The sequence below is a fragment of the Pelodiscus sinensis genome, chromosome 4 (assembly GCF_052426305.1).
Source record: "Pelodiscus sinensis isolate ZL-2025 chromosome 4, ASM5242630v1, whole genome shotgun sequence".
NCBI classification, from domain to species: Eukaryota; Metazoa; Chordata; order Testudines; family Trionychidae; genus Pelodiscus; species Pelodiscus sinensis.
The window spans coordinates 48,090,366-48,115,733 of NC_143055.1; the positions used below are offsets into that span (position 1 = coordinate 48,090,366).

The 25,368-nt window shown below is 44.5% G+C and overlaps 1 protein-coding gene across 1 annotated transcript in view; it reads left to right on the plus strand.

Annotated features, from left to right (window-relative positions):
* The window catches only part of GABRB1 (gamma-aminobutyric acid type A receptor subunit beta1), a 240,454-nt gene extending 216,210 nt beyond the window's left edge, over window positions 1–24,244 (plus strand). Inside the window, exons 6-9 of the mRNA XM_006111940.5 lie at window positions 1,217–1,354; window positions 1,447–1,599; window positions 3,563–3,804; window positions 23,145–24,244. Coding sequence (XP_006112002.3) covers window positions 1,217–1,354; window positions 1,447–1,599; window positions 3,563–3,804; window positions 23,145–23,492 — 881 coding nt within the window. The 3' untranslated portion in view covers window positions 23,493–24,244. The remainder of the gene's footprint in view (window positions 1–1,216; window positions 1,355–1,446; window positions 1,600–3,562; window positions 3,805–23,144) is intronic.
* Window positions 24,245–25,368: the final 1,124 nt, after the last annotated feature.

Genomic DNA, 25,368 nt, shown 5'->3' on the forward strand with positions numbered 1-25,368 from the left:
CCAGGAGCCCAGCCTCATTTACTGCACAGAACAGACAGAGCTCATTTAATGAGCAGCTGTTCAATATTCTGTTTCTTTGTTATTGCTCAGTGTGTGACCCCAGGCCTTATTTATTTGCACACTATTCAAACCTTGCTCTAAAGATGGAGCTTCTCATTTCCTTCTGGGTTTTTCTATTGTGCTCATCACCATAGTATCTGAATGCTTCACAAACAATTAATTTTCATGACTCCACATATGGCGTAGGGCATTATCCCCATTTTACAGATAAGGAACTGAGGCACAGAGATTAAGATGAGAAAGGTATCTGCTAACCTTGGATTCCCAATTAAGACACCTACAGCCTGGATTTTTCAGAGTATTTAGCTTATACAACACATTTTGTTCAAGGCACAGCTTCCGTTCACTTTAGCTATAGATGTGAAAGCTCAGTACTTCTGCAAATCAGACAAGATGTTTCAAGCTGGGTGCTCGGAAAATAAGGGCACAGTTAGTGGTCACTTGTGAAAAGTTTGCTTTCAGTGACTTGGCTGGCATGACAACAGAACCCCTGTGACAGAGGCAGGGATTCTCCAGCATTCCCCTGCCTTAACCATGAGGCTGCCTTTTCTCTCCTCCTGTAATCCCCAGCTTCATTCATCACACACCAGCCAACCTCCATAATAAAGAAGGCCTCCTTCATTGCACAGCCTTGATTCATTCCCAGAGCAGGTTCATTCAGTGCACTAAATGAGGCAGGGGTCCTATGTTAAAAATAGCATGTGATTACATAAAGACTACACTATAATGTACAAGGAACTAAATCATTTCCTAAACTATTCTTGGAAGTGGCTGAACCATTTCTGGTGAAGCTCTCCAAAAAATGTAGCCTGCAGCAAACACCCTGCATACAAATTGTTAACTGAACAATTACAGTTTGGCAAAATTGTAAGTACTCAAAACAGGGTTTAATGGGACAAGCTGGGAAAACTTAATTACAGGCAGTACTATCAGCTTTACCCCTAATCTTTCTGTATTTTTCTTTATAGTCTTCTGCATATCCATTCTCTTACATATTGCCTTATTAAAAAGCACATTGAACTCATGTTTCAAGTAGCTACATTTTTAAAAACAAGCATTCCAAACCCAGAATAAATAGAGGATGGCTTCTTCCTTGTTAAAAAATATGGTTTAAAAAATCAACTGACCAGAGTGAAATTATGTTTTGTTGTTTTAGATGGATACACCACTGATGATATTGAATTTTACTGGAATGGAGGGGAATCTGCAGTAACAGGAGTTAATAATATTGAGCTCCCACAGTTCTCAATTGTGGATTACAAAATGGTATCAAAAAAAGTAGAATTTACAACAGGTGAGCACTGAGCATCACAAAAACTGCACCTGACACAGAAATGGAAAACATTGAATGGAGTTTTCATAATGTCACTTTCGTCCTTCTTTCAGGGGCATATCCTCGATTATCACTTAGCTTTCGGCTTAAACGAAATATTGGTTACTTCATTTTGCAAACCTACATGCCCTCCACACTGATCACAATTCTATCGTGGGTATCTTTTTGGATCAACTATGATGCCTCTGCTGCAAGAGTTGCCCTAGGTAATTTATTTTCAAAGCTATTAAAGTGGCTTGAGTACTGATTTGTAGAAGTCAGCATGGCCCCATTGAGTTCAATGGGACTATCTTGCTTCACAGTGATTGAAAACTTGACCTTGTGTTTCACCTATATGCCAGCTCATATGGTGATACCATGCTACCTGCTACAATTTTATCTGAGCAATCAGAAGAGATCCTCAACATCTTACCATAGTTTATAAGGACTATCTGTGGTTTAAGCTTATATTTTTTTCAAAGGCTAACTGCAGTAAATCGTGTTGTTCCTAGTCTCATTTAATTGGAGCTCATTATGAATGAATGAATCCAGAGCTATTCATTAGCTATATTAATGGCCTGTGATTAGAACAAAATAGAAAATGGTTTCATTCTCACAGACCAAACTAAAAATTTAATCACATTGTGGTTGATAAATTACAAAACCATGAGCTGGAAAAGTTTAATCTCATAGAATAAAATAATCCCTTTGAAGATTAATTAAGGGTACATTTACACAGCAACGTTCTTTTGAGATACCAGAGTATCCCAAAATAGCTATCCTACGTCTTCACAGCAAGTACATTATTTTGGGCTCACTATTCCGACGTCCCTGTAAACCTCATTCTATGAGGAATAATGGATGTTTCGGAATAGCGCTTTATTTCAAAATTTAGCACTGTGTAGACAGCATCAAATGATGAAATCAACTATTTTGAAATAGCGTCAAAATAAGATATGCGAATTTGCGTAGCTCAAATGCATATCTTATTTTGAATCATGGTGTAGTGTAGACACATCCTAAGAGTGCTCTTATGATGGAACCTACCTACACCAATGCCCACCATGCCATTTTGGAACCTCCATTTATCCCCTCAACTCTCTACCTTAGTCAAAATTACTCCTATTAACTTCCCTCTAGCTAGGATACTTACTCTGACTTGAAGAACACTGGTTAATTTAGTTCCATTATATGGATCAGGCAGGATGGCTACTTTAAGAATCAAGTTAGCAGCATTCTCTCATCTGTCTTCTCCATAACATCCCTGGTTCTGTAGTCACTACATCAGCCAGCACTGAAATGTGCCTTTGTAAACCACATTTCCTTTGGAAAAGGTCTTAAGTGCCCCCCGCCTCCCTGCAAAAAACAGGGAAATCTACAAATGAAACTGGAGAAGAATAGAGTGGTCAGGTAATGAACTGTCCCTACCCCCATGGAAAATGTAAGGTGGTTAGCCACTGAGGCCTGCAAAAATTGCAATTTAATATGTCACTTAATGAAGGCATCTGCTCTTTCAAATTTCCCACTTTCCACTTCACTAGCTCCCTTCACAACCAGTTCATGTATATAAACCTAATATGTTGCCTGATAGACTGTCCTGATGCCAGTAATATTTTTTGCTAGCTGACAAATGCATGCCCTTAATGGTTAGGAATCTCTGATGAAATAAGTAAGCCAGCTATGTCATAACCCTGTTGGCTACGTCTAGACTGGCATGATTTTCCACAAATGCTTTTAACGGAAAAGTTTTTCCATTAAAAGCATTGTGGAAAAGAGTGTCTAGATTGGCATTATAAAGCACTTTTTGCAGAAAAGCGTCCATGCCACTCTAGACGCGGTTTTGCGCAAAAAAGCCCCGATCGCCATTTTCGCCATCGGGGCTTTTTTGCACAAAACAATACCGCGTTGTCTACACTGGCCCTTTTGCGCAAAAGTATTTGCACGAGAGGGCTTTTGCCCGAACGGGAGCAGCATAGTATTTCTGCAAGAAGCACTGACAATCTTACATGAGATCATCAGTGTTCTTGCAGAAATTCAAGCGGCCAGTGTAGACAGCTGGCAAGTTTTTCTGCAAAAGCACCTGTCTAGATGCAGCCAATGTGTTTGAGCGATGATTCAGCTTTTATGCCTTCAGTGTGATGAAAAACATTTCAGAATTTCCTTGCCAACTTTTTTTTTTTTACTTCACAGGAATCACAACTGTGCTGACCATGACCACAATCAGCACTCACCTCAGGGAGACACTGCCAAAGATTCCCTATGTAAAGGCAATAGATATTTACCTGATGGGGTGCTTTGTGTTTGTATTTCTGGCCTTGCTGGAATATGCCTTTGTAAACTACATATTCTTTGGAAAAGGCCCTCACCGTCAAAAAAAGGCAGCTGAGAAAGCTATTGATGAGAAGGGCAAACCAGAGATGAATAAAGTCCAGGTAATTGATTCAAGCTAATATTTCATGTATTTGTATTGCTAATAAGGCAATGTGCCCATAAGAGAAAGCATTAACAAAAAATTTCCAAATAACTTAGTATATAATTATCATTTGTCCTGTCTTCAACTGAAATATGGTGCCACATTGCCCCTCAGTACCAATGAACTTGTCATCCTCATTGTACTACTTGACCAGGAAATATATTTACCTACATTCACCTGTTGTCCAAAACCATAGAGAGTGACCTATTATGCTACATGACAACACAGTGCAAGATGCTGCCACCCACCATGTACTCTACAAAGTTACCCCTACACTGTTAAGGGCATCTGCCAACCCTTTACGGATTGCTGGCTGGAGATGCTGCCCATACCTATGCTGCTTTCAGATGAGATGGGGAAACAATAAGTTAACAGGGGCCAGCTTCAAACACTCACCTCTGCTCAAACCTCCCAAAGCTATTCTGAGCCAGGTGGAAGGTGGACAGTGAGGGTCCATGTAGAAAACAGAGAAACACCACTTCTCCAGCATCAGCCCTGGCTGTGAGGACCTGGTACATGAGCAGATAACACTATAGATGGTCTATGGAATGAAGGTAAGTTTCATTTTTTTCCTACAGATTTGGTGATACAAGTTACATATTGCAGAGGTTCACTGAAACCTGTTTAAAATTTTCACTTTGATCATAAACTAGCAGAGATATTACAAAAAATAAGTGTGTTTGACGATTCCTTAATTGATCAATTGTCTTCTGCACACTCTAAAAATATGCCTGTGACACACAAGCATTTAAATTAATTGTTGAAGAGTTCCATAGATTCATTATTTTATTGTTGCATTGGTGACTGTTGACATACAACAAGAATAATCCTGAGTGTCCTTTTGACCTGTGGTATGGAAAATACAGATGTTCTAAGGGGGACTTTGTTTTTCAGCTTTACACAGGAAAAATACGTGATCAGAGCTGCAGATGGGAAGCTGAAGTAGCTCATCTGATCCCTAATCTGCAGAACTTCCCCATCTCTTTCATATTTCAGCGATGCCCTAATGGTTGGTACCAAAACACCGGAAGCTGATTTTGGAGGATAAGAAAGAGCATCAGTAAGTATTGTGCAATCACAAGATGTGACTTCTTCTGCCATATTGACCCATGGCATATATCCGTGTTAGTTGTTTACAGTGGTGATTGTTTACACGTAACAGTTTTTTTTCCTCCTTTTCTTCAGGTTACTTCTACCTGAGATGTGGCCAACATAAGGAGGATGAATTTCTCCCTATGGCAGATACTATGCCATTAGATATACTGAGACACATGCAATGAACTGATTATGAAATTGAACCAACACATGGAAGACAAGCTGGATGCAGATAATGACCTAGTAATGTTCCACATATGGTGGTTTTTCTTCCACAACCTTACAGAGGAGGAATCCAGGACCATCATAGCCATATTTAAATGTACCATTTAAAAATTTGTTTTATTTAAATATTTGTATACATGATGGAATTTTTTCTTCATTACAAATAAGCTCTCTCTGTTCTTGGTTCTATTTTTGATTATAAAATATTTTAAAAGTTCTTTATCTCTCCCTGTCTTCTTATTGTCTTTTCATGAAGAGCTAGTTATAGCTTTGATATCTGGGGGAAAAGGTGTAACCCATTTGTAGGGTACCCATACACAAGTGTACATTTCTATTTGTACATGAATAATTGTTTAAAAAACTTCTAATGATGTCTTCTCTTTGAAGACGTGGTCATATTCTAATAATCACAGACACAGAAGACCCATGCCTGGCCTTGGTCAGCCAGCTTGGGCTGCAGGTTTGTAGAACTGCTATGAAGACCTCGGGGCTTGGGCTGGAGCATGGGCTCTAAAACTCCATGAGTGAGGAGGGTCCCAGAGCCTGAATATCTACACAGCAATGTTATCGCTCTACAAGCCTGCATCAGCTGACCCATGCCAGCTACAGCCATGTTCCTGGTCTTATCACAGTGTAGGGGTAGACTGCAACACCTTTACATATTGATTATAATGTGACTGCTTTTGTGCATAACTACACATCATTATGAGTGAGAGGCTCAAAAATCTAAACTTTTGTCTCCTAAGTCAAAGGAAAAATTATGTCCTTCAGGCATTTATATGAAATGGATTAATTTCATTCACTCTAGACAAAATTGAAAGCTTCTGAGACTAATCGTCTGACAATAAATTTAAATGAGAGAACCATATTAGATTGTTCTTATAGATGTCTGAGTACCTTTTACAGCCATCAGTGGTATATTTTGAATGTGTGCATTACTTGCAGCCAAAACTATTTTGGACTGTCTTTCAGTGCTGTTTAAAAGTCACAAAGCATAATACCGCATTCACAGGGCTCAACAAAGTATTGAATCTGCTCGCCTGTGGCAAGTAGATTTCAGCCGGGCTCCCCGTTTATTTGCAGCATGCGCATGCGCAATGTGGGTCTTGCACATGCGCAGTGCGGGGCTGGCGAGCAGCTTTCGCCGCCGTTCGTCAAGCCCTGCGCATTCAGCATCCTTTAGATCAGGGGTCTCCAAACTACGGCCCGGGGGCCGGATGCGGCCCGCGAGGCCCTCTCATCCGGCCCGTGGAGACCTTTTTGGATTCAAAGGCAGAAGAAGTGAGATTGTTTCAAAACCCATTTGAAGCAGATGTGGCCAGTTGCCCAGACGAACTGCAGCTGGAAGTCATTGAGTTGCAAGCAAATGACCTCCTTAGGGACAAGTTCAAAATAGGACTGGTGGGTTTTTACCAGTTTTTGCCCAAGGAAGACTTTCCTAATGTCAAAACTTTTGCATCAAGGTACCTTTCAATCTTTGGAACAACATACCTGTGTGAACAAACATTTTCAAGAATGAAATACGTGAAGAACAATTTGAGAACAAACTTGTCCAATGATAATCTCAGGTCACTGTTGATGTTAGGGACAACAAATCTAAAGCCAGAAATGTCTGCTATTTTGGCATCCAGGAAACAATTTCACCATTCACACTAATACAGATGTTCATGTGTAGTGTATGAATGTGTTATTAAATAATAACTGAATAAAATAATATTAAATAAATAATTAAAAACAACATCCATTTTTGATTGTTTTTTATTTGGACCTCAAGTGTGTAGTCGGCCCCTGCACTGCTGTTTGATAGTTAATGCGGCCCTCGGGCTGAAAAGTTTGGAGACCCCTGCTTTAGATGAATGTACTAGCTTGAGTTTCTTCAATCTTTACTGAGCAGAGAGCCCAAGGGATTTCACTGATGAAGATTCATGTATATGTGAGTTAAGTCTTAAGTTGCTTCACTGCAGCTTTCTTACAGGCTTTGTCTACACTGCCAGTTTTTGTGGCAGATAATATGCTAATGAGGGACTCATTAGCATAAGTCATGATATCATTAGCATATTTTCTGCCGTTTCTTTTTGCACGAGGGGTTTTTGCGCAAAAAGAAGCAGTGTAGCCGCTTGCACAAAAAGAAACGGCAGACAATATGCTAATTATATTGTGAATTATGCTAATGACTTCTCATTAGCATATTTTCTGCTGCAAAAACTGGCAGTGTACATGTAGCCACAGTGAAAACAGAGTGGACTACAGAAATAGAAAATTTAGCAGAGACTAAAAACAATGTGTTTACTATATAGAAATATTCTATTGAAACTACATCCATTTGTTTGAAATGTGAAGGATATTTAAATTTTGATATATTTGTTTAGAAAGGCTAGTTAAGTAACAAGAGATCAGTTAGTCACGTTTTATAATTCTCTTTATATATTATCTAGGTCATCTTCAGGTAGCAGCCCAGCAATGTAACAGTACATTTCCATAGCCACTGTCATCTAACAAAAGTTAATTTAAATTCAAATAGTCACTGAATAGGGGATTATTAGCCCCATTTTATTAACTAAGACACCCAGTTTAACCAAGGTAACTACAGGACTTGAATAGCAGTCCTATCCTTTAATCACAAGAACAATCACTCTCCATCTGGATCCCATCCTCCACATGAACAGGCCCAATAAGTCATTGAAGATTTTGCAAAGAAGTTAAATTGCAGGTCTATAGGTATGTGCCAGATGTTGGGACTTCTGCAAATGTCCTTGACCTACTGTAGGAAATTAATCATTTACATTCATTCCTGAAAGGGCAAAATTGTTAAGCAAAATGTCAGCAATCCATCATTCTAAACAGCTTGATTTTCAAACATGACTGATGATTTTGAATATCCTAATGTCAGATGCCTTAAAGACAGGGTGATCAGATGTCCCATTTTTAAAGGGACAGTCCAAAGTTAAGCTCTCCTGCAGGTGCCTCAATATATCTTATAAGTCCCACGTTTTCTATCTGCTGCCAGCTGTATCTCTGCTTGCCAGCTGCCTAGATATCAGTAGTAGGTGGGAGAGCTGGTGGCTGAGAGCCCTGCAGCCAGGCTTGAGCCCAGTAGTGGGGCTGCCATGTTGCAGGGAAGCCAGGAGCCCAGCAGCAGGCTGCCGCCTGGTGGAAACACTGTCTGAGGGGGAAGGGGGCAAAGCCAGGAGAAGCTGAGCTGCCCAGCAGCCCCACTAAAGCACAGTGGGAACCCAACTGCTGGGCTGGGAAACTGGGAGTGGAGCTGACACCAGGTGGCCCAGCAAACAGCCGGTCAGCCTCACTGCTGCCTGGCAGAGCTGCCCAGCAAGGCTGGGAGGCAATGGAGCTGCCCCACGGGGCTGGAGTCCAGCAGCAGAGATGCCGCCCAGTGGCACAACCAATTCAAGCAGTGGCTGCTCTGTGGAGCAGGGAGCCCAGCAGCGAGGTTGATCAGTGGTGGGGCTGCCACAGTGGGGCAAGGAGCCATGTGCCTGGAGAGGTTGGTGGCAGGACCTGGCTGGGAGATCCAGTGGTCAGGGATGGAGGAGAAATGATCTTCCCTGGTCTGGCAAAATCCCTCATCTGGGAACCATCTATCCCAAGGGTGCTGGACATGGGAGGTCCAACCTGTACAAGCTTTTGAGCTACACAGAGCTCTTCTTCAGGTCTGGGGAAGAAAGCAGAGAGTGTCTGAGCTAAGACCCGTTTAAATGAAAGATTACCTCATGTACCTTGTCTCTCTGTAGTTAGGGCTTTCAGTTCCACAAATGAGTCTCTTTTGGGGATTTCTTTTGGTGGTCGCCTATTTTTTCAAAATTCTTGTTATAGCTCAGTAATTAAACCTCTGCTATTATTATGGAATTTTTAAAAAAATAGTATTTTGATCTGAAGTTTAGTAGTCATTTCAGAGTGTACTAAAGATACAGGAGTCAAATCCTCTGCAGACCTAGTTCCATATCATTCAATCAGGGAAGGTGTATTAAAACATTTTTGCTTCTTTTTGGGATATTTTTCTTAGAGATCATCATAAACACTTACCTATGAATTGTAAAACCTATACTTCTAAGACGGTGAATTACTTTGCTGATTTATTCAAATCGGCAAGCTTAAAATGGTTTAAAAACTCATTTAAAATGTAACAGGATCATTCACAACACTTAAATTAAAGCAGCAATTCATAAGCCACTTGGCTTGCAGTAAATTTTGAGTGTATATGAGCTTACAAGGAGCACCCTGATGAATCCATTTAAGTTGTGAACACATGTTATTTGTCTTTATAAGGAGAAGCTATAATAGAGTAACTTGATGATGCTTGCACTCCTGTTGCAACAGATTCCATATTACACGACTCAGAAGCCCGTAATTTACACATAGGATTAAATAGTAACTAACAGCTATGAGATATATTTAGCTTCTTCACAAGCCTTGTGAGACTTTATTTCCCAGTTTAATACACATTAACATTTTTCTTCCCTCCAAAATCTTTATTGTGACCAATTCTCAGTCAGACAATAGGCTTCTCTGGACAGGGACTTTATCTTCATTTTTTATTGTCTTGCATAGGTTTTAGTGTAATCAATTTGTGAACAACACTTCCCTGTATCTTCTCTCACTCAAATGAGGCAGATCACCTTCCTCAGTGTCTGGCTGAGCCTGGGGCATGAATGACAAACAGTTGCACGTTGTTCAGTCCAGATCAAACAGAAGTTATGGAGGGCTCATGGAAAGAAGTGAAGACAGGGTAAAGGTTGTACCTCCCCTTTTATTGAGGGCAGTTGTCCACCACTTATCACATGTCCTCACAACTTCATACTCAATTAAATTTCCATTTATGGTTGAATGACCAGCAATCAAGACAGGCTTTCATCATTTGCATCAAACCAGGAAGTTCCAACGTATGATAGTTTAAGCATACCTTGCTAATGTGTCACCTGAAGGCTAGATTTCTGCAATGTCCTCAGCTGGCAGCTATTTCTGAAACCTACTCAAAAGCTAAAGTTGAAGCCTGGTTGTTAAGCGGGCTGCATCCTGGGTGCTCCATGATCCGGATTAGCTTTTTGTGGATTTCCAGGTAGAGTTTAAATGTTGGCTTTGGCTTACAGGAATGAAACCCTAGATGTCCTAGACAGGGCCAGACCGAGCCATTCCAGCGCCCCCGGGCAGACAGGGAGGGCGCATGCGCGGCCATGGCCCCTGCCCAGCGCATAGGGGATGGCGCGTGGAGCTGGTGATGGCAGGATGCACGTGCCTGGCCCAGCCCAGCCCAGCTACCACCTCTGGCGCGCAGCCCGGGGCCACCCGGGGCGGGCTGAGCCTGGCCATGAAGGGCCTCGTGGCCCCGGGGGGAAGGGCAGTACTGGTCCCCACCCCGGGCGGCCGCTGCAACGTGGCCGCTGGGAGCTGCTGCAGCCCGCAATCTGGGAGCTGGGCGCGGGCGCCCTGATGGCAGCTATAAGGGGTGCTGCACGCCCTTTACAGTTGCCATCAGTCGCCCCTCATATGTTGGCAGCTGCCCAGCTAGCCCATGCCTTAATCCGGCCCTGGTCCTAGAACCTGTTTGAGAGACTACATCACTCTCCATGCTATACTGCTGCAGTTAGCGATGATTCTGAAGCAGAAGAGCTGATGATTAAAAACAGAGAGAGCTAGTGGCAGATCATTCTCTATGCAACCAAACTTGAACTTCTCTTATTAACTTGGTCTGATACAGCCAGAACGTGTTTCCCTTCAGTGGAAAACCCATCATTTTTATGGAGGATTCTCAGAAGAAGTTGTCACAGGAGTAATTGTTATGGAGAATAAGGCATTATTCTCTTCCTTCCAATAAATAACTGTTAATTGTAATTAGAGCTTCTTACTGATATTTAAAGAACAGGCTAAATATTACTTCTCACTTGGAAAAAATATATAAAAGATAAATATTTTAAATATCTACCTAAGGAGGTATTTAAGCGAGACAAATTAACAGCATTGTGGTCTGTAGAATCATATCATCCTTCCTTTCCCCGCATATGATTATTATATGGTTTCTCTTCACAGCTTCAAAATTGGCTTCTAATTATAATTTTTTTTAAAATCACATTTTTAAGACTACTGAATTCATAGACTTCTTGCCTGAACCATCCATACCCTCATCTTTTACATTTATAATGGATTTCTTGAAAGGCATACAGCAGGCCACCCAGCCAGGGAAGGAGGAGAGCGTCTCCTAGGGAACCCCTCCCTTGTCCCATTAGGAGCAGAACCTCGGGCACTTCTTGTTCTAACCTGTGGTGAATAGGTCTAGATGGGGAGACCCTCACACACGGAAAAGAGAGTGGGCCATGTCCCACCTTAGGGACCATTTGTGCCCCACAAAGGACCTGCTCAGCCTGTCTGCAAGGACATTTTGGGAACCTGGGAAATACGAGGCCATCGGGTGGATATCTGCCATGATGCAGAAGTCCCAAGGTGAATCACTTCTAAGCACAGGCAAGAGGAGTGTGCCCCTCCGTGCTTGTTTATATACACCACTACTGTCATGTTGTCTGACAGAATAAGGACAGACTTGCCCCTGAGGAGGGGAAGAAAAACCGCACAGGCTAGTCGGACTGCCCGGAGCTCCCCGATGTTGATATGCAGGGAGATCTTATCCGCAGACCACATACCTTGCATATACAGGACTCCTAGGTGAGCTCCCCAGGTGGTATCCGATGCGTGTGTGACGAGGCGAGTGGACGGCACTGGTCTGGAGAATGGGACCCCTGTGCAGACCTCCAACCGGTGGGTCCATCAGTCCAACGCGAGGAGGATGGGGGCAGAAACCGTCAGCCCCCTGTCCCATGAGTGAACAACCGGGTTGTGAATTTGTGATAGCCACATCTGTAATGGATGCATGCGCAGTCTGGCATGCTGCACTACATAAGTGCAGGCAGCCATGAGGCCCAGGAAACACATGCAGGTCCGGGCGGTAGTCACTGGAAAGTTCTGGAGCATCCTGACCATTGTCTCTATTGTGAGGAACCAGGATCTGGGTAGAGAGGCTCTCACCAACTAAGAGTCCAGAGTGGCACCCACAAACTCTATTGTTGGGGTGGGAGTTAGGGTTGATTCGTCCAGATTTAGAAGACGACCTAAGTCTTTGGAGAGGCCGTGGACGATGGTAATGTGGGCTCTCACCTGGCTCTTGGAATCCCCCCTCAGGAGCCAGTCATTGAGGTAGGGGAACATTTGAACTCCCCTTTTCCTGAGGGTGGCGGCCGCCACCGCCATCCATTTGGTGAAAACCCGAGGGGCCATTGAGATGCCAAAGGGGAGGGCCGTAAATTGGTAGTGCTCCGGGCCCACAGTAAAGCAGAGGAACCTCCGGTGGTGGGAGGTGATTGAGATGTGTAAATAAGCGTCTTTTAAGTTGAAGGCAGCATATCAGGGCTAACAAGGAATTTATGGACACCAGTGTCACCATTTTGAATTTTGCTTTGGTGATAAAGGAGTTGAGTGCTCTGAGGTCCAGGATGGGATGGAGGCCCCCTTTTGCTTTTGGGACCAGAAAGTAGCGGGAATAGAACCCCCTGCCCCGAAACTCGGGAGGGAAAAACTCTACTGCTCCTACTGTAAGGAGGTGTTGGACCTCCTCTTGGAGCAGAGGCTTGTGAGAGGGGTCCCTGAAAAGGGACCAGGTAAGGGGTTGGGAAGGAGGAGGTGAGTGGAAAGGGATTATATAACCCCTTTCCACTATCTCCAGCACCTATCGGTCCAAAGTAACAGACCGCCAGGCTTGGAGAGAGTGGGATAAATGGTCCATGAAAATTAGTGTGGAGACTGGTAAATTGCCATCGGAGGGCCTGTCAAAACCCCTGACGGGGGCCCAAGGGTTTCTTGGGGGGAGTCCTAGTTATTGTCTGGAGCCAGGAGCAGTTGGCGCCCGTTGTTCCTGCCATTACCGCTCCTGTTCCTATGACGGGAGAAGTTAGGACGCGGGGCCTGGGGAGGCACTCTGGGAACATTCATATTTGAGAAAGTGCACCTCTAGGTAGCAGGGGTGTGCATGCCCAAGGATTTCAGGGTATCCCGGGTATCCTTGAGACCATGGAGCCTCTGGTCAGATTGCTCCGAGAAGAGTGAAGGGCCCTCAAATGGGAGGCCTTGGATGGTGTTTTGGAGCTCCGGGGGAACCCCAGAGCCCTGGAGCCAGGAGCTATAGCGTATGACCACACCTATGGCCATTACCCAGGCAGCAGCATCCACCACGGCAAGAGCCAGCTGGAGTACTGCTCTGGAGATCACCCTCCCCTCTTCATGGAGAGCCTTGAACTCCGAGCAGGAGTCCCTGGAGAGCAGGTCCATGAACTTGTCCATGGATGCCCAGGTCTTATAGGCATAGCGCAACAAGAGGACCTGCTGGTTGGCAATGGATGCCTCCGGACATGTAAACCTTTCTGCCAAGCAGGTCAGTCTTTTTGGCCTCCCTGTTCTTAGGGGTGGCAGCGGGCTAACCTTGCCTTTCCCTCTGGATCATGGCTTGTACCATCAGGGAGCCCAGGAAAGGGTGGGAAAACAGGTGTTCATTGCCCTCTTGGGGAACGAAGTACCTCCTTTCGGCTCACTTATCAGATGGGGGAATAGACGTGGGGGTTTGCCACAAGGCCTTGGAAATTTTGGCCACGGTTTTATTGACTGGGAGAGCCACTCTGGTGGGGGCATCGGAATGCAGGATGTCCACCACAGGGTCCGAGTCTTCAGACACCTTCTCTGCCTGGACCCCCAAACTTTGGGCTAGGTGGTGGAGAAGGTCCTGGTGGGCCCTAGTGTCCATGGAGGACATGGATGGTGCAGAATCGCTTAGGGCCTTGTCCGCAGAAGAGGACAATGACTCCTTCTGTCCCTATCCCATAGGGACATCCGTGTGCACTGGATCTTGCGAGAAGCCCAAGGACAAGGAGAGGGGAGGTTGGCTCACAGGAGCTGCGCTCCCCCCAGGGCCTGAAGACGACTGGCCAGGAGGTAGCGACTGGCCAGAGGTAGGAGACCTGGCTAAGGAGGTCGCCGAAGGAGGGGCCCACTTGCATGAGGAGACAGAGCCCAGCCTGGATGGATCTACTCCCTGGCTTTGGTGGTACCCCCAGGGTGTCCAGAATGGCCACTAGCCCGGAGGTTGCGGGGGCTACATTTGCTGAAGCAACAGCACTGGAACTGGCTGTGCTCACTGTTGTTGGTAGAGACGGGGTGGGTTGTGGTGCCAGGAGGGGTGCTGAGAGTGGAAGCGGTGCTGAGAACGGGACCGGGAACTGCTGGAGGACCAGGTGGATTCCACCTCAGAGTTGGATGAGTGCTTCGAGGTGGACAAACGTGGAGCTGACACGGGTGCCAATGAAGCTGCCTCGTGTCTGGCCATGGATTCTGGCTTGCCACGGTGCCCAGGCAGAGGAAGTGACATGGCAGTGTGGGCGTCCCACGTGGGGGTAGGTGCTGGGGGGCCCTGTACCGGTAGCAGTGCTGAACCGTGGTGCCGTGCCAAGTCCAGTGCAGTGTCCAGGGGTGGCACCGAGTGAGGGTGAATTGGTGGCTGGTGCCGCATATGACACTGCCGGTGTCAGGAGGGGTGGGCGGTGGTCTCTATCCTCTTGCACTGGACCCTCAGATGCCCTGGAAGGAGGCCAGTGCTGACCCACCCCATGCTACCTGGAGGGGATCGAAGTCGGAAGAGGTGAGAGGGAAAAGTCAATCAGGACCCTCGCTGCCTCTAAAGCCATCGGCATGGAGGGCTCAGGGAAGTCCTCCAGAGGACTGATTTCCCTGTGTTGGGAGAAAAGTCCGCCCAACCTGGAAGGCCGAGGCTCAGGACTCAGCAGCCCCACATGCCCTACTGGAGGGCACATGGTGGGTGCATGTCTCGACGGGGACCGGCCCCTGTTAGGCCTCCACTTTTTCTGATGTACCGAAGACTAGGACTGGTGCCGGGGTCTCTGTGGTGCCAGAGAGGCACGGTGCGCAGAACTGTCCCGCACCAACGCTGATGTGCTTTGAGAGGCTGGTGCCAGGTCTGATGCCAGTGCCAGCCTGAGAGCTGTCTCCATTAACAGGATCTTGAGGCACAATTCCCTCTCACACTTGGTACGGGGTTTGAAGGGCTTACAAATCTTGCAGGCTTCTGCGAGGTGAGCCTCCCCCAGACACTTTAAGCATGCTGAATGGGGGTCACTACAGGGCATAGGCCTGTGACACTTTTTGTAGGGCTTAAAGCCTTGTGGACTGGGCATGCCCTGCTGCGGGCGCACAGTGTGTCACAGCGGAGAACAAATAAACAAAAAGTAACAAAAGAGTCTTTAACTTAATTCGCAGCTACTTAGCTGGGGACTAATTGAAAGGACAGAAACAATGCTGAAGACAACGATCTCTGTGAAGAGCTGAGGGTTGTTCCAAAGACCGTCCCGGCGGTAAGAAGGAACTGAGTGGGTGGAGGGCCAGCAGGGGTATAATATATTGGCCGATATGCCGGCGCCACTCCAGGGGGCTTCCTGCTGGCCCAATGGATACTGCTGAGGGAAAAATCTCCGACAACGCATGCACACTGTGTTCACACACCTAAATGGAATGCACATGAGCAATCACTCAAAGAATAGCGCTTTTTCGAAAGAGCGCTATGATGCGATTATGCAAATGAAGCATGGGAAATTTAAATCCCAGCTTCATTTGCAATTTCTAAGTGCCTAATTTACATCCCTCTGTCGAAAGAGGGATATAGTCTAGACACATTCTAAGACGACAATCATTTTTCACTTTTGCTGGATTCTTCCTTTTCTGACATTTGCATCTTTTTCCTCCTTCAAGAAATTTCATGACGAAAAACAGAATCCTAAACTTCCAATTTTTTATGGCAACTTTATGTCTTAAAGTCATGGAGGACAAGTAATAATGGGCTTAATTTGCAACAAGGGATGTTGAGATTAGATACCTGTGGTCTAACTATACTGTTACCTAAACACTGAAATAAACTACCAGAAAATGTTGTAGAGACCCCATCACTGGAGTTTTTTAAGAATGGGTTGAACAAACACTTGTCAGGGATGGTCTAGGTCTGTGGTCACCAACCAGTAGATCGCTATCTACTGGTAGATTTCAGGGGCTCTAAGAGTAGCTCTTGAGCCCTCTCTGAACTGCACGCCTGCGCAGTACATTTACATTAGATTTCCTCATTTAAGGAGCAGCTACTCACCAAGCAACAACACAGGTGAGTAGCTGCGAGGAATGGTGGGAGCAGAGAGATCGGGAGGGATGAAACACCCCAGCAAGCTGACTGCGACTTTCAGCTGAAAGTGGCTGCCCCGCGCTCCAGCTGATCAGCGGCTTCTCCTCTGTGCATGCCCACGTAGAGCTTGGTGCACCCTGGCTGAGCGCCATGGCCAGCTGGCCGGGCAGCCACTTCTCTTCCCTCCAGCCCAGCTGCCCTGCACTCAGCACAGGGAGGCTGCGTCTAGCTCCAGCTGTGCTGGTGCAAGCTTCCCAGGCTGAGCGCAGGATCACAGATGCCCATCTGATGGACTGTATATGACTATCAATCTCAGACTACAACCCAGACTTCAAGACACTGGCAGATACTGTTCAGTCACAGGTGTCACACTGAGACTTTGTTATTGGAAGAAAAAATATATAATTATCAATACTTGATTTTAGATTTACAAAATAGCAGAGAATAAAATGTATAATTGTAAATGCTTCATTTGACATTTAAATAGCATGAATTAAAAACAGACCATTTATTTCATAACTATAAACATGTGATTTTAATTTTATATATTGCATAATTTAAAAATAAACTGTTTAACAGAGTGTATAAGGGCTGGGGATGGACAGGAGAATAGAGAGGGCGGGGCTTCAAGGAAGGGGTGGGGCTTCAAGGAAGAGGTGGAGTGGTAGATCTTGTTCTGAGACTTAAAAAGTGATCTTGGGTGTAAAAAGGTTGGAGACCACTGGTCTAGGTTATGTGGTCCTGCCTTAGTACAGGGAGTTCTTGGGGTCCCTATACTTCTAATATATAAAGATCTCAAGTCCTTGAGTCTTTCAAAAGTCAAGTATCGTAAGTTGATTATGAAACAGAGGAGAAAAAGAGGAGGGATGGAAGATTATGTACTGTAATAATTTCGAGCTAGAAAATAGCCATTCCACCACAATTGCACTCCCATGAATGTATCAAATACTGCATGCCAGCTAGGGAAAAAGCACCATAAGCTTCAAGGTGATTACATCATGAGCAAATAACTTAGCATGGCACTGGGAAAGAGCTTCACTCGAGCAAAATGATTTTTACCAATATTTGAATAAACCTGTAGCCACATGCTATTAAGTGTAAGCTTGAAAATTATACTTTAACATGTTAGAAAAGTCTTGGGAAAAAAACTGAGAACATTTTCCATAACTTAGAAACAATGGCAATGGTCTCTTTGTGCAACTGCCATTTAATAAGAGTTGTTTGAAGTCCCTAATATAGAGGTTTGCTGACCTTTCCATTGTGAGGCTTACACCTTAAAACAATTTATTGGGGCTCCTTTTCTTTCCCATTTATTACTCTGCATACAGTGCAATGATTCATAACTGCATGGCATTTCTGTAGCAACTACAGCAATTGCATCATGAAAAAATAATAAAGGATATATTTAATGTATTTTGTCATCTTTTAATGAGTGGAAAGAAGCAAACCCAACAACTGAGAGCCTATCCGTTACCTACTGACATCAATGATAAGATTCCCACTGAAGGCTAGACCCTAAGTGACCAACCAGCTCTCCATGGACCACCAGCTATTGCTTCAAGATCAACAGTAGTCCACTGACCAATTTGAATTCTCCCGCTCTGATTCTTACAAATGCAGCAGTGGCCTATAGGAATTCAAGAAACGTGCATGAGTATTCCAAGGAAACAATGAAGGTTGGATACCCCCCTGTTCAACAGTGAGAAGAGAATGGCTTTAATACTCAAAACTGAAAAAATAGATTTCAAAAGCCCTTTTGAATAGGGAATAGTCGGAGGGCTATTTCCTGAATGAATTAGGGTATTGAGGGGTCTGGATTTTGGCCAGAAAGTCTAGTTGAATAGGAGAACTGATGGTGTTTGGTGTGCAGCAGCAGTCAAAAAAAGCAAACTGAATGTTAGGAATCATTAAAAAAGGATAGATAATAAAAGAGAATATCTTATTGCCTCTACATAAAACCATGGTACGCCCAATTCTTGAATACAGTTGTGGTCACCTCATCTCAAAAAAAGTTCTCAGCATTGGAAAGAGTTAAGAAAAGGGCAATAAAATAATATTAGGAGTTTGGAACAGGTCTCATATGAAGAGAGATTATAAAGACTTGGATTTTTCATTTTAGAAAAGAGGAGACTAAGGGAGGATATGATAGAGGTCTATAAAATCATGACTGGTGTAGAAAAAAAGCAAATAAGGATAAGTTATTTCTATAGTCCCACAATATAAGAACTAGGGGGCCACCAAATTAATAGGCAACAGGTTTAAAACAAACAAAAGGAAGTTTTTCTTCACACAGCACACAGTCAACCTGTGGAACTTCTTACCAGAGGATGTGGTAAAAACTAGGACTTTAAAAGAGTTCAAAAGGAAGCTACAGATGGGTCAGTTTAACGTCTGTCCCAGGGAAGATAATGGAGCAGGTAATTAAGGAAATCATATGCAAACACTTGGAAGGTAATAAAGTGATAGGGAATAGCCAGCATGGGTTTGTGAAGAACAAGTCATGCCAAACTAATCTGATAGCTTTCTTTGATAGGATAACGAGCTTTGTGGATAAGGGAGAAGCGGTGGATGTCATATACCTAGCCTTTAGTAAGGCATTTGATACGGTCTCGCATGATATTCTTATTGATAAACTAGGCAAATATAACTTAGATAGGGCCACGGTAAGGTGGGTGCATAATTGGCTGGATAACCGTAGTCAGAGAGTTGTTGTTAACGGTGCTAAAACCTTCTGGAAAGGGATAACAAGTGGAGTTCTGCAAGGGTCTGTTTTGGGACCCATACTGTTCAATATCTTCATCAATGATGTAGATATTGGGATAGAGAGTACGCTTATTAAGTTTGCAGATGATACCAAACTGGGTGGGGTTGCAACTTCTTTGGAGGATAGGGACATAATTCAAAATGACCTTAGCAAGTTAGAGAAATGGTCAGAGGTAAACAGGATGAGGTTTAATAAAGAGAAATGCAAAGTGCTCCACTTAGGAAGGAACAATCAGTTCCATACATACAAGATGGGAAGCGACTGTCTAGGAAGGAGCATGGCGGAAAGGGATCTAGGGGTCATAGTGGACCACAAGTTGAATATGAGTCAACAGTGTGATGCTGTTGCAAAAAAAGCAAATATGATTCTAGGTTGTATCAACAGGTGTGTTGTAAGCAATACTCATGAAGTCATTCTGCCGCTCTACTCTGCACTAGTTAGGCCTCAGCTGGAGTACTGTGTCCAGTTCTGGGCGCCACATTTCAAGAAAGATGTGGAGAAATTGGAAAGGGTACAGAGAAGAGTGACAAGAATGATTAAAGGTCTAGAGAACATGACCTATGAAGCCAGGCTTCATGAACTGGGCTTGTTTAGTTTGGAAAAAAGAAGATTAAGGGGGGACATGTTAGCGGTTTTCAAATATCTAAAAGGGTGTCACAAGGAGGAAGGAGAAAATTTGTTCCTCTTGGTTTCTGAGGACAGGACAAGGAATAATGGGCTTAAAGTGCAGCAAGGGAGGTTTAGATTGGACATTAGGAAAAAATTCCTAATTGTCAGGGTGGTCAAATATTGGAATAAATTTCCAAGGGAGGTGGTGGAATCTCCCTCTCTGGAGATATTTAAGAACAAGTTAGATAGACATCTGTCAGGGATGGTGTAGACGGAGCTTGGTCCTGCCTAGAGGGCGGGGGGCTGGACTCGATGACCTCTCAAGGTCCCTTCCAGTCCTATGATTCTATGATTCTATGAAAAAGGGCTAGATAGATTCATGGAGGTTAGGTCCATCAATGGCTATTAGTCCAAGTCTTTTTAATCTCTCTTCATATAGGACCTGTTCTAAAACCCTAATAATTTTTGTTGCCCTTTTCTGAACATTTTCCAGTGCCAATATACCTTTTTTGAGATGAAGCGACCACATCCGTTCGCAGTATTTAAGATGTGGGCATACCATGGTTTTAAATAGAGGCATTAAGATGTTCTCTGTCTTATTCTTAATCCCTATAGCATGATATTTGTTCCAGAAGTGTTCACTGTTTGTTTATTTTTGGTCATCTAATCCAGAAGCAGCAACAATTCTATGTGCTGTAGTTGACTAGTCATAACAGCATAAATAATGAATATCATGTAAGTGAAGATATAGTTGAAACAGCTAATTCAGTAACAGATTGAAACGCCCAATATACATTTTGGTACATTTGTTAAACAAATCTGAAGTTTGGTACATTTGTCAAACAAATCTCATTCACACAAAGAATAAACTGTTTGCTACAGACAGCTAACCTGCCTCTTTTACCCATGAAAATAACCCTGAAAAAAAGCAGCAGAACAGCTCTCGCACAAGGAGGGAGGTTTGAGCAAAAGCCCCTTGCGCAAAAACGGCAGCTTATTAAGTATGCAAATGAGGCACGATATTCACCGCTTTGCCTCATTTGCGAATTTTCTTCTGCAAGGGAGCGCAGTATAGACGTAGCCCTGCAGTCTATGTATATTAATACCCAGACTTAAAATCTATGCAGGACAATATAAGTTAACACTTATTTATATCACTACAAAAGATGGTTAATGCACCTTCTGCCGGAGTTCATTGAAAAATCATATCCATATCCTAGCACATTTTTCTTGGGAAGAAAGCCCACTTTCATGAACCAAGGCAACAGTAAGTTTTAGAAATGAGCACACAGCCCTGAAACTGTAAAAACAAACAAAAAGACAGCAGAATGTATTTTCAGCATAAGTACATGACAATGTCAGGGTAACCTGACACCTTTTGTTAAGTGGATGTCAGGTTTTTACAAAGATTGAGCCTTAAGACTAAAACTAGCAGAATTTTAATAAGGGGAGCAACTGTGCCCAATAATTGAATGAATCAATTCCCAAACGAAGATAGATTTCAGAGGGGTAGCCATGTTAGTCTGTTTCAGCAAAATGAGGAGTCCTGTGGCACCTTAACAACTAACAAGTTTATTGGGGCATAAACTTTCATGAACTTTGTACCCACTTCATCACCTGCATGAAGTGGAAACTACATTTTCATAGGAATGCAAAAATAGAAGTGTTAACATTACTCTATGGAAGACCAGTTCTAACAAGGCTAATTCAAGCAGGCCCACTCCCAATGGTTGATGAGAAAATGAGACTACCAAAAGGTGGATTCTTTTGGGGGTGGGCCAAATCCACTCTGTTGAATTAGTCCTCCACATAGTAATGTTAACACTCCCATTGTTGCATCTACATACAGGCAGTCCCCGGGTTACGTACAAGATAGGGACTGTAGGTTTGTTCTTAAGTTGAATCTGTATGTAAGTCGGAACTGGCATCAAGATTAAGACACTGCTGAAACTGACCGCCAGTTCTGACTTACATACAGAATCAACTTAAGAACCCCAGGCGTCCCCAAGTCAGCTGCTGCTGAAACTGATCAGCAGCTGATTCCAGGAAGCCCGGGGCAGAGCAACTCTGCCTGGGGCTTCCTGTAGTCAGTGCTGGTCAGTTTCAGCAGAAACTGACTTGGGGACACCTGGGGCAGAGCAGCAGGGGTGCTGCTGGGTTGCTCCAGTAGCGCCCGGTGCTACTGGACCAACCCAGCAGCACCCCATCTGCTCTGCCCCAGGCGTCCTGATTCAGCTGCTGCTGAAACTGACCAGCAGCGGCTGAATCAGGACCTGGGGCAGAGCAGCTGGGGTGCTGCCGGGTTGGTCCAGTAGTGCCCAGAGCGGGCACTGCAGGACCAATCGGCAGCGCCCCAGCTGCTCTGCCCCAGAGTCCAAAACAAAAGCCTGGTCTGCTGGGGGTGGGGAGCACACTAGCTGCGCCCCTCCCCCCCCAGCAGACCAGGGACACGGGGAGCAGAGCCGCAGCGGCAGCGGGGTGCCGCGCCTCTGAGGCTTTGCTCTGGCAAAGCCTCAGAGGCGCGGGGAACCGCCGCTGCTGCCGCTTCAGTCTGGGTGCCTGTGGTCTGCTGGGGACGGTCCCCAGCAGACCACAGGCACCCGGACTGAAGCGGCAGTTCCCCGCGCCTCTGAGGCTTTGCTCTGGCAAAGCCTCAGAGGCGCGGGACCCCCCCGCGGCTGCGGCTGCGGCTGCGGCTGCGGCTTCAGTCCGGGTGCCTGTGGTCTGCTGGGGACTGTCCCCAGCAGACCACAGGCACCCAGACTGAAGCGGCAGCAGCGGCGGTTCCCCGCGCCTCTGAGGCTTTGCTCTGGCAAAGCCTCAGAAGCGCGGGAACCCGCCCGGTGCCCCTGGTCTGCTGGAGACAGTCTCCAGCAGACCAGGGGCACTGGAGCAGCTTACGAACGGGGCTTTTTCGCCCCGACCTCCGGGGCGAGAAAGCCCCGTTCGTAAGTGCGGATCCGACATAAGTCGGATCCGCGTAAGTCGGGGACTGCCTGTATATCCCTTCCAAAATGTAGTTTCCACTCCATACAAATGGGTTCCAAGCCCATGAAAGCTTTTGCCCAAATAAACTTGTTAATTGTTAAGGTACCACAGGACTCCTTGTTGTTCACACCAAGATACAGTCTCATGAATTATTTAGTGGTTATATTTTATCATTTCATCTTTAGCATTAAGCAGATGGGGAACAGTATCAGTATCCTCAAGTAATGCTTATTCTCTGTAATCCTATTGATGTTCTACCCTTCCTGATGCTACCATTGCTCCTTAAGCAGCTTCCTCATTTGTAAAATCAAGTGAGATTCACAAGTTTGCTGATGCAATGATAACCAATTAGATACATTATCTAAAGTACATTCCTTTCTTGCCACAGGTTGATGCCCATGGAAATATTCTTCTTACAAGTCTGGAATTAAGGAATGAGGTTAGCAGCTCAGAAGTGTTCACAGGTATCAGTGACCCAAGAGCCACCATGTACTCCTATGACAGTGCCAGCATCCAATATAGACGACCCATCTCAAGCAGAGAACTCTACAGCAGAAGTACTTTGGACAGGCATATGGCTCATAAAAAGGGACGCTTACGGAGAAGGGCATCACAGCTCAGAGTCAAAATCCCAGACCTGACAGATGTTAATTCCATAGACAAATGGTCAAGGATGGTCTTTCCTATCACATTTATTCTTTTCAATGTAGTTTATTGGCTTTACTATGTGCAGTGATTTATGCACTGATCATCTCATCCTTAGATTTATTTTCTTCCTTCATTTTGTTAATCCTCAAGGACTGCTGTAGCTATAATGCTACATTTCCAAGGTAAGATACTCAGCCATTTAGCAGTTCTTGGTTTAAAAACCTCACAGTTTAACCATGTTCACTTCAGCATGTTATTATTTCAGATCTGCTCTTAAAGAGCAACTTCAGCAAGGGAATAAGTGCTATGCCTATAATCATCCTTTTTTTTAAAATATCTTCCATGATTTTTCCTATCTCCTTTTATCTTTGTCAGATTATTTTCCACCTCATTCTGGTAGAATAACACCTTTCAAAAAAGGATGTATAGTGTTGACAAGTGCCCTATATGAGAGTTACAGCTTTCCTACATTAATGAGACTCAAAGAAGTGGGAAAATATCTGTTTTAAGAATTATGTCTAATTTATATAGAATATTATTCAAAAGTGAGTAATCAAAGGCTGGCCTTTGAGAGTGTTTGCAGGAGGTACCAGTCAAGGACACAAGTCCCAACTATCATTTTCCATAAGGGTAGGATTTTCAAAGAAGCAGAAGAAAGATAAGTGCCCAAATCAGGATCACCAGATGGGTCAGGAAGCTTGGACCCATCACTTAAATGTGCCCGCCTACTTTTTATTGTAAGAGCAAATGATGAGGGGAAGGATTTCAGGAGGAAGAGGTGGTATGGGGACAAGACCTTGGGAAGAAGAGACCCCAGTGTCTCCCTCCCCTCGCCTACACACACACACACTTACTTTTTAGGAACTTCCATCACTCGTGGCACAAAATCCACTGAAATGGAATGCAGAAATTACAACAGAAGAGCTTTGCTGACTTTATTACAGTTTTAACAGAAAAATACACACAAGACTGTATTTTTTTAAATACAGTTAAACCTGACATTTTGTGCATATGGATTTTGTTCAGGATAAATACAGTCCAAATCACAATATTACTTCTGATCAGCAAGATTTGTAGCCAGCCTCCCAGTCTAAAATAACTCCAGAAGATGTTGTTTACAGTGAAAGCTTGCACTGCCATAGCAATTGGAAGTGAAAGTCTCCGTTTTGTAGTTGTGCATTTGATTTTTCCTTAAGTGTACTACTTTGCCCTTCTCTTTAATGAATTTCATCTCATTGTTTCAGACTAGTCATCCCATTTCTAAAGGTCAGCTTGCTTTCTAATCTTGTCCTCAAGACAATCCCTTCTGGTGTGGTGCCCTCCAAACGTTTTATAAGCATATTCTCCACTCCATTACCCAAGTCATTAATATTGACTACTACCAGACTGAGGACAGACCTGTGGAATTCTGATAAATATATGTCCCAGTTTGACAGTGAACCATTCAACAGTACTCTTTGAGTATGATCTTTCAGCCAGTTATGCACCCACCTAATACTCATTTCATTTGGACCACATATCCCTAGTTTATGAGAACATCATGTGGGACTAAGACGGGTTAGGCAAATACCGGCCCATGAGATGGATCCAGTCTGCCAGAGTTAGTGGTGGGGGCCCTCCAGGAGCTATATTTACCTCCACAGCCCCAGGGACCAGCAATCCCAGCTCCTGTTGGCCATGGATCACCATTCCTGGCCAATGGGAGTGGTGGAAAATGGGGTCCTGGTCCACGCCGCTTCCCACTGCTCCCATTGGCGAAGAACAGCGATCTGTGGCCAATGGAAGCAGTGATTGCCAGTATCTGCAGCCATGTAGGTAAATATAGCAGTGGGAGCTTGCAAGGGACTATCCTTGTCAAACTGTCACCATGTTTTTGCCCAACCCCCCGGACTAAGCTCCTCTCCTACCCACTAGGCCAGTAATTCTGTCAGAGAACGAACTTCCCCAGGATGATTTGGCAAAAT